We start from the raw sequence: 10,124 nt of genomic DNA on the forward strand, positions 1-10,124 counted from the left end.
ATGTGAAATTTTATGTGGTTCTTTGATCAAATTTATTAAAGTATTTCTCATATGCTTAGCTTTTAAAAAGATCTTTCTTCTCTGGATATAGGCTTTTCAGGCCAGGCCAGTTAACTAATCTGAAAGTGTGGCATTGGTAGGCTTTGAACTATGATTGACTTCCTTTACCTGCATGCATCCTCGGAGCTTTCACAGAGTTTTATTTCATAATGCTGCCAGGATATTTTTTCAAGCGCACACATGCACACACACACACCAATAGTACACAACTGTCCCTATAATCAGAATAGTGTTTGACTTGGTGTATTTCCTTGGCATTGCCACTTTTATCCTTCTTGATGGTAGAGAGGCATGAGGTGTTGCTTTCGTGGTGAATCCAGGAGATAGTAGTATATTTTCAAAGCTAAAGTGGATCAGTACAGTGCTTGTGGAAATTCAGTTCAGTAGCATAAAAAGGATCAGTATGTGCCACTTGGCTCACTAAGTCTGCCCCACTATCGAGTAAGGTCATGGATTAACTTCCACCTTGATTGGACCCCTGCCTTCTCCCCATAATCCTTATCAATCAAAGATCTGTCCAACTGTTGTCTTGAATTTATTCAATGGCCCAGGCTCCACTGCATTGCAGAATAGAGAACTCCAAAAATTAATAACTCCTTGGAAAAAGAAATTCCTGCTCACCTCCATCTTAGTCAGGGCGCCTCATATTTTGAAACAGAGCTTCTACTTCTAGGTTCACATCCTCCGTGTCTATCCTGTCAAACTTCCTGAAAATCTTGTGATTCACCAAGACCATTTCTCATTTGTCTGAACTCCGGTGAGTGTATAGAATTAACTTGCTCATCCTTTCTTAGGAAACTGTTTCAACCTATGAATCAGAATTGTGCACATTTCTGGAACTACCTCCAAGTGTTGGAGGCATGTACTTTAATCCATAATGAAGGAGCCAAAAAACATTCTCTTAGTGTGGTCTCAGCAATGCTCTGTGTGATTCTAACAAAACTCTCTATTCCTCTACAGTAAAGGTCAACATTCCATTTGCCTTCCTCTTCACTGCTTCTCCATTGTGATGTATGAGCACAACCAGAATACTCCGTGTGGAAGCATTTTGCAGTCTCTCTGCGTTACAATATTTCAATTTTTTTTGTTGTTCTCTGCAAACTGGATAGCATCCTGTTTTCTCCATTGCAATATATTGCCAAGCTTTTACCAGTTCATTTAACGTAACTATATAGCCCTTTACAGACACTTCCTCATAACTTGCTTGCCTTTCTATCTTTGTATCATCAGCAAACTTAGAGCAGAGAACATTACAGCACAGTACCGGCCCTTCGGCCCTCGATGTTACGCCGACCGTTAGCTACAATACAAACTGTTCCTCTTTCCATGTCATTAATGTAGATTGAAAATAGCTCAGTGCCAGCACTAATCTTGATGGCATGCTATTAGTTGGTTTGCCAACTTGAAAATGATAATTATCTTGATTCTCTGTTTCCTGGGATTTAGTCAGTCCTCTGTCTACACTAATATACAGTATTAATTTTATCACAATGAGCTGCTGTTACCTTAGCGAGTAGCTTTTCATGTAACATCTTATTGTCTGTCTTTTGGAAATCCCGATACACTGCTTCTACTGGTTTCGCTTTACCCACCCTGCTTGTTACATCATTGAAGAATTGTACTAAATTTATCAAATATGATTTCACTTCATTAAAATCACGTTGATTCTACATGATGGTTTTATGATTTTCTAAATGTGCTGCCGCTACTGAATCATAGAGATGTACAGCACAGAAACAGACCCTTCGGCCCAACCTGTCCACGCTGACCAGATATCCCAACCCAATCTAGTCCCACCTGCCAGCACCTGACCCATATCCCTCCAAACCCTTCCTATTCATATACCCATCCAAATGCCTCTTAAATGTTGCAATTGTACCAGCCTCCACCACTTCCTCTGACAGCTCATTCCATACACGTACCACCCTCTGTGTGAAAAAGTTCTCTTTTATATCTTTCCCCTCTCACCCTATAATTATGCCCTCTAGTTCTGGACTCCCCGATCCCAGGGAAAAGGCTTTGTCTATTTATCCTATCCATGCCCCTCATAATTTTATAAACCTCTATAAGGTCACCCCTCAGCCTCTGACATTCCAGGGAAAACAGCCCCAGCCTGTTCAGCCTCTCCCTATAGCTCAAATCCTCCAACCCTGGCAACGTCCTTGTAAATCTTTTCTGAACCCTTTCAAGTTTCACAACATCTTTCCGATAGGAAGGAGACCAGAATTGTGGGTGGCACGGTGGCACAGTGGTTAGCACTGCTGCCTCACAGCGCCAGAGACCCGGGTTCAATTCCCACCTCAGGCGACTCTCTGTGTGGAGTTTGCACGTTCTCCCCGTGTCTGCGTGGGTTTCTTCTGGGTGCTCTGGTTTTCTCCCACAATCCAAAAAAAATGTGCAGGTTAGGTGAATTGGCCATGCTAAATTGCCCGGTCATGTTAGGGGAATTAGTCAGGGTGGGTTATGCTTCGGCAGGTCAGTGTGGACTTGTTGGGCCGAAGGCCTGTTTCCACACTGTAAGTAATCTAAATAACCTGCACGCAATATTCCAACAGTGGCCTAACCAATGTCCTGTACAGCTGCAACATGACCTCCCAACTCCTGTACTCAATACTCTGACCAATAAAGGAAAGCATACCAAACGCCGCCTTCACGATCCTATCTACCTGTGACTCCACTTTCAAAGAGCTATGAACCTGCACTCCAAGGTCACTTTGTTCAGCAACACACCCTAGGACCTTACCATTAAGTGTAGAAGTCCTGCTAAGATTTGCTTTCCCAAAATGCCGCACCTCGCATTTATCTGAATTAAACTCTATCTGCCACTTCTCAGCCCATTGGCCCATCTGGTCCAGATCCTGTTGTAATCTAAGGTAACCCTCTTCGCTGTCCACTACACCTCCAATTTTGGTGTCATCTGCAAACTTACTAACTGTACCTCTTATGCTCGCATCCAAATCATTTATGTAAATGTCAAAAAGTAGAGGACCAGGCACCGATCCTTGTGGCACTCCACTGGTCACAGGCCTCCAGTCTGAAAAAGAACTCTCCACCACCACCCTCTGATTTCTACCTTTGAGCCAGTTCTGTATCCAAATGGCTAGTTCTCCCTGTATTCCATGAGATCTAACCTTGCTAACCAGTCTCCCATGGGAAACCTTGTCAAACGGCTTACTGAAGTCCATATAGATCACATCTACTGCTCAGCCCTCATCAATCTTCTTTGTTACTTCTTCAAAAAACTCAATCAAGTTTGAGAGACATGATTTCCCATGCACAAAGCCATGTTGACTATCCCTAATCAGTCCTTGCCTTTCCAAATACATGTACATCCTGTCCTTCAGGATTCCCTCCAACAACTTGCCCACCACCGACGTCAGGATCACTGGTCTATAGTTCCCTGGCTTGTCTTTACTGCCCTTCTTAAACAGTGGCAGCACATTTGCCAACCTCCAGTCTTCCGGCACCTCTCCTGTGACTATTGATGATACAAATATCTCAGCAAAAGCCCCAGCAATCACTTCTCTAGCTTCCCACAGAGTTCTCGGTTACACCTGATCAGGTCCTGGGGATTTATCCACCTTTTAACCATTTCAAGACATCCAGCACTTCCTCCTCTGTAATCTGGACATTTTGCAAGATGTCACCATCTATTTCCCTACATTTCTATTACTTCCTTAGTAATGGTTTGCACCATCTTCCTAATGACACATGACAGGCTAACTGACATTTGCTTCTGTTCCCCTTCTTTCTGAAATATAGGTTTAATATTTGTAGTTCTCCAATCATTTGGGACCATTCCAGAATCTAGGGAATTTCAGAAAAATGCAGCCATTATGAATCCAGCGTTTCTGCAGCCTCTTCTTTCAGACTTTGGGATGCTAGCCATTAGATCCAGGGGACTCGTCAGCCTTTAGTCCCATTTATAATCTTAGTACTACATCCTCCAGTGGTGGTAACTGCTCAAAGTTCCGCCCTCCATTTTGCCCCCTGATATTTCTTTACTGTGCTCACAGTTCTTTGAGTGTCGTGTACTATAAAGCGAAATGCAAAATACTTTACATATCTAGATGAATTGTGAATGCTCCACTATGTTCTTGTCCTGTAAGAGACATTCATATGTCAAGGAGAAACTACTACTCACAGAATACTGTGTACCTACAAAAGCAGGACAAATACTGTATTGATATTGATGGTCCAGTAAAATGTCTGGTCATAGAGATGTACAGCATGGAAACAGACCCTTCGGTCCAACCCGTCCATGCCAACCAGATAACCCAACCCAATCTAATCCCATCTGCCAGCACCCGGCCCGTATCCCTCCAAACCCTTCCAATTCACATACCCGTCCAGATGCCTTTTAAATGTTGCAATTGTACTAGCCTCCAACACTTCCTCTGACAGCCCATTCCATACATGTACCACCCTCTGCAAGAAAACGTTGCCGCTTAGGTCCCTTTTATATCTTTTCCCCCTCACCCTAAATCTATACCCTATAGTTCTGGATTCCCCAACCCCAGGGAAAAGACTTTGTCTATTTATCCTATCCATGCCCTTCATGATTTTATACATTTCTATAAGGTCACCCCTCAGCCTCCGATGCTCCACAGTAAACAGCCGTAGCCTGTTCAGCCCCTCCCTCGAGCTCAAATCCTCCAACCCTGGCAACATCCTTGTAAATCTTTTCTGAACCCTTTCAAGTTTTGCAACATCTTTCGGATAGAAAGGAGACCAGAATTGCATACAATATTCCAACAGTTGCCTAACCAATGTCCTGTACAGCTGCAACGTGACCTCCCAACTCCTGTACTCAATACTGTGACCAATAAAGGAAAGCATACCAAACACCTTCTTCATTTAGCGAGTTTTGAGAAGATTGGTAGCTCAGGTTGAGGTTTTGGATGTAGGTATGCTCGCTGAGCTGGAAGGTTCATTTTCAGACATTTCATCACCATACGAGGTAAAATCTTCAGTGAACCCCCAGACGAACACTGCTGATGATTCCTGCTTTCCATTTATATATTTGTGTTTCTTTGGGTTGGTGGTGTCGTTTCCTGTAGAGAACAGGAAATGATATCACCACAGGAAATGACACCACCAACCTAAAGAAACCCAAACATATAAACAGAAAGCAGGAATCGTCAGCAGTGCTTCGTCTGAAGGCTCACTGAAGATGTTACCTAGTATGGTGATGAAACGTCTGAAAATGAACCTTCCAGCTCAGCGAGCAAACCTACATCCAGCCTTCTTCACTATCCTATCTACGTGCAACTCCACTTTCAAGGAGCTATGAACCTGCACTCCAAGATCTCTTTGATCTGCAACACTCGCTAGGACCTTACCTTTAAGTGTATAAGTTCTGCTAAGAAATGCTTTCCCAAAATAGTCACTGGTGAACGCCAGGATTCTGGTAGATGAAGATAGAATGGTGTGATTGAAAATTTGGAGGGTGGATGCAGGGCTCTTTCTTATTGGTCATGATTATTACCTGGCAGGTATTGTGGCATGGATATTATTTGCCATGTATCAATCTAAGCAAAGTCTTTGTGGAAGCTGCTTTGTTACCTACTTGTTGTATATGGATCTAAACACTAAAATAATTTCAAAGTTTGAGCGAAGATTTGTAGCTCGGGTGCTCGTTGCTGTGGTTCTGTTCGCCGAGCTGGAAGTTTTTGTTGCAAACGTTTCGTCCCCTGGCTAGGCGACATCATCATGTCGCCTAGCCAGGGGACGAAACGTTTGCAACAAAAACTTCCAGCTCAGCGAACAGAACCACAGCAACTAAAATAATTTGTGAAGAACTTTATCTTATGACAAACAAGGTACTTGATAATGTAACTGAAGATGTTTAGTAGTATGCGATATCTGTGTGTGATAATATGTATATATTATGGATAATGAAAAAGGATTGGAACTTGTGATCTGTACCTTTTCGGTTGCTGATCACCTGGATCATCTCATGATGCAGTTTGCTGTTCCAAATCTACCCTAATTCTGTTCCACTTTTATGTGCTAATGTTACAACGAGTGACCTCTCAGTTCATTTTTTTGATAGTTATCCATTATTATCAGATTTATTGAAGTCTACTTTTGTACCTTAATAGGATTTGAAGGTGTGGTTATTAGTTTAAGTCCATTTCAGGCCACTATTCCCCAATAATGTATTTCTGTGCACTGTTCACTTGCAATATTTCAGAAGGCAATTCAATATTTTACAGACTATCTTGCGAAGGTGAAAAGGAAATGTGGGTGAGCACAGGAACCTACTGGGAACTTCGGAAGGATCCAGGCTTCGACAAGCTTGACAGCCCGATACTTTGGTGACATTGTAACACTTTGCTTCATTCTATGTTTCATGGGTATTGTCATTTATTTATTACTAATATATCTGTACCATCTTCATTCGGTAATCTTCAAATATGTGGTCATTTCTCTATTTATTCATTCTACATTTGGAAAGGTATTAAAACTTAGCTCTGACTGATTTGATGCCTTAACAAACTGCAGAATCTAAAACTTGTGCAATCTTTGCTTCAAATATAACTTTAAGCATTGCAGAATTTGATTATTTACAAGATACATAGCACAAACAGTAGGTGCATAATATATAAATATTTATTGCTTGCAAAGAGAATGAACAAGTGTCCCTCTATAAACTAGTATCTCAACATGTTATTGTGGTGTTCCTTTTACTAAGGTACGTAGCATACTTCCAATACTGAATTTATTCCAAACAAAGTACAGAATCATTGAATGGCAATGGCATGCATCCAAGGTACATTAATAGTCAGATGTATTTATATAATGTACCTGCTTTGAAAATAGAACACTCTAAGATCCTTCAAATAAAACATTCCTATGATGAAAAATTGTCATGAAGACCATGAACCTTCTGCTACATTCAGACCAATGCTGACATCAGCACAAAACTACATTTAAAACATTTTTTGTCCTGGTCTTTCTGCTTGTTTCCTTCCCTGTCCTCACCAATTCGGAAAAAGTGTGCCTGAGCTTGTGGAAAAATGTTGAAAAACCAAAAGAGAGCTTGATGCAAGTGATTTTAACCCTTGCCTAGTAACTGGAAACAGATTCAAAATTTGTACCGATGTCTATTTTTAACCCTAGGGGAAACATGAATCTTACCCCAACAAAATCTTGTCAATGCGTGGAAATACGTTTTTAAACCTATCTAATTAAGATTTGCTGAATGCACACCCGGTTTAAGGAAGGTCAATGATCCATGAATGCTGAGGTGTAAATGTTGGATTTTTTTTCACAATTTTTCCTGTGTCTACTACAGCTCAGTTGGTAGTGCCCTCATCTCTGAGCCGCATGATTCTATGTTAATGTTCATGCCTTGAATGCACAACACCAAAGGCTGACATTCCATAGTGTTGCTGAGGGAGTACTACATTGTCATTCAGATTAAATATTATAACTAAGGCTCCATGTGCCCGTACAAGTGGATGTAAAAGTTCCCATGGCACTATTTTGCAGAAGAGCAGGAGTGTTACTTCTTCTGTCCAGGCCAATATCTATTGCTCAATCAACGTTCCTAAAACATTATTATTACATTGTTAGCCACATGCACATTTTTTAAAATGTTGGTGGAGTTTGGTTATTAGTCTACAAGACAACCTAAGAAGAAGCACTTAAATTTGTAGATACTTCTGCTTGATCACAGTTGCTAATATATTGATGTACAACTGATCCTGTATCAAATATAAACTTGTCTGTTACAGCACATAAAGTAGGCCCTGGAAAGCTGTTGATGGGTTTTACCATTCTGAAAATGTGCAGGATTTTTTTTTGTACACATTCTACCTCTTTCAAGAAAGCAAATAATTTTATCTTGTCAGGCTCTTAATGCTGCATGTGAATCCCCTTTTGCCTTAAACTAAATCACTCCTCGAGAAAACTGTGGCCTTTTTGATATGATGACAGTACAATCCTCAAACCACAAGCTTATCAGAAGGGGAAACTGTTTCCTTCTATTTCGGCTTCCTGTCTTGTCTGCTGTGAATTGACCTGCAATTTATCATCAGCAAGGTAGTAGCAATGGTAATGCGCACGAGTTGCTGGCAACATTTGAACTCTACTTGGGGCTAATCTGTTTTACCTTACTTCACTGAGCCTGCTTTAGTTTCTCTTTCCCACATCTCAAAGACAGAATGATAGTTATGTGGTAACTTTGTGTAAAATGCCATCTAGTGGCAGGTCAGTTTAAGTTTATTGCGTCTCCAGCTCTCTCATGTAAAATGAGCTAGTGATTCTATGGGAGGTATGCAATATTTAAGTCAAAAACTACAATATTGGATTTAAAGTAATGGAATGGAAGTTTTCTTTGCGGTATAATTGAGTTATAGTGCCATTAAAATGTAACATCTTTTCAAAAATATAGCAGTTTACAATGTGTTGAATGAGTTGAAATGTACGATTGAAGTGATACTTTGAGTGCATTCGTGCAAACAACTTGTGTAGATTTTTTATGTTTACATATGATGCTGCTTTTCTCCATTTTATGTTGTTGAATCATTTATAAGATAGGAAATAATTTTCTAACTGATCAATATTGCTTCACAGCGCTGTACAGCACAATAACTTTGATAAAACCACAATTTGGCAGTTTCCACTATTCTCTGATTGCCTGTCAAAGGATTGTTATAAAGCTTCATTACAGGAGAATTCAGATGTTAATGTAAGTGCCTAAAATTAACTGTTCCAGGTAGTTAGTTTTTCAGTGTTTTTGATGAGTCCATTTGTTGTCATTAGTAACCCTGCAATTTGTCATAACAAATAATCACCTGGAAGGGCACCAATTAATGTGAGTATTCAGTTAGGGGATCACCCTTCTCATTCCACTTCACTACTTAAATAGATGAATTCTTTAAATAGGATTAGTACTTCTGAACACAGTCATTTTCTAAGTAACATTAGTTGTCAGTTTGTGTAGCTTGAAATCAGTGCATAAATATGAATTATGATGGCCAGCCAAGACATTGGATGACCACCTCCAAACATTGTACTTTTTATGGTTTTAAATCGTTTCTTGCACTATACTACATTTCCAAAATTTGAAGATTAGTTACTTGTTCCCAGTCTTGCACTACTTACTAAACACCACCTGTTGGTTCCTTGCTTTTTATTTGTTCATCCTCCCCTCCTCAATTCTGCCTTGTACTTCCCTGTCAGGAACATGCAAATTAGGTCTCAAACTAATTTTTCATATTTTCAGGACTGATATTGGATGAGAATTGTTTTTGTTCTAAACTTAATTCCACCTAAAAAGGAACACATTCAGTTTCTCTCAGCAATGCAGAGTTTAATGGCCCTCTTGCATTCACATTTCAGAAAGTTGAAATTTTACTGCGCTGCAGTTTAATTTACCGATGGAGGATATCAGCAGCTTATTGCCAGACTGCACTTTTTACTAGGTTTTTAAACTGACTCTTATTTAGTAGTACTCTTGCTGCTCACTCAAGTGATCTCAAGATTGTGTTACAGAACTTATCCTCTGAAAGGTAACAAAGGCTTACGTCCGAATTGCTTATAACTCCCATTGTAAATTCTGCAAACCATCAATATAAAATATTGCTCACCTTAAGGAGATATTTACATTTTTTGTTTACAATTTGTATGTCAACATTTGTTATTCAGATGTTCTAAGCACCAAAAAAAGTCTGAAGCTTGTAGGAGGTGGGAGAGGAGTTGTGTACACTGATTCCATTTGAAGGAACTAAAATGCAGAAACTGATTTGTAGATTTAATTCATTATGCTTTTGTAAGAGGAAGATGGCTACAATTCAGTATATATTCTGTATCTAAGTTATTAAAAAATAAACTGGTTTTACTGGAATATGATCTAATGTGTTCTGTATGAATGAGACCTTTGTGTATCATGCTCTTTAATGGGGTGTAACTTGTTAACTTGATACATTAAAATGCAAAAGCTTTAAATGCTCCAACATGAGCATTATTTGTATGCTATATTCCCCGGAATAGCCTGTAGCGATGACCTATGCATATATTACCAAGTTAACAGAGACAAGCTAATTGTTTTACAA

The 10,124-nt window shown here is 39.9% G+C and overlaps 1 protein-coding gene across 3 annotated transcripts in view; it reads left to right on the top strand.

The window, feature by feature from the left end:
* Positions 1 to 9,921, top strand: part of osbpl3b (oxysterol binding protein-like 3b) — a 218,909-nt gene extending 208,988 nt beyond the window's left edge. For all 3 annotated transcript variants that reach the window (XM_043689591.2, XM_043689590.2, XM_043689594.2), the window contains one exon: positions 6,279 to 9,921. In XM_043689591.2, coding sequence (XP_043545526.2) covers positions 6,279 to 6,384 — 106 coding nt within the window. In that variant the 3' untranslated portion in view covers positions 6,385 to 9,921. The remainder of the gene's footprint in view (positions 1 to 6,278) is intronic.
* Positions 9,922 to 10,124: the final 203 nt, after the last annotated feature.

This window comes from Chiloscyllium plagiosum, unplaced genomic scaffold, assembly GCF_037043375.1.
Source record: "Chiloscyllium plagiosum isolate Xiang-an unplaced genomic scaffold, Cpla_swu_hap1 HiC_scaffold_5, whole genome shotgun sequence".
Classification (NCBI taxonomy): Eukaryota; Metazoa; Chordata; class Chondrichthyes; order Orectolobiformes; family Hemiscylliidae; genus Chiloscyllium; species Chiloscyllium plagiosum.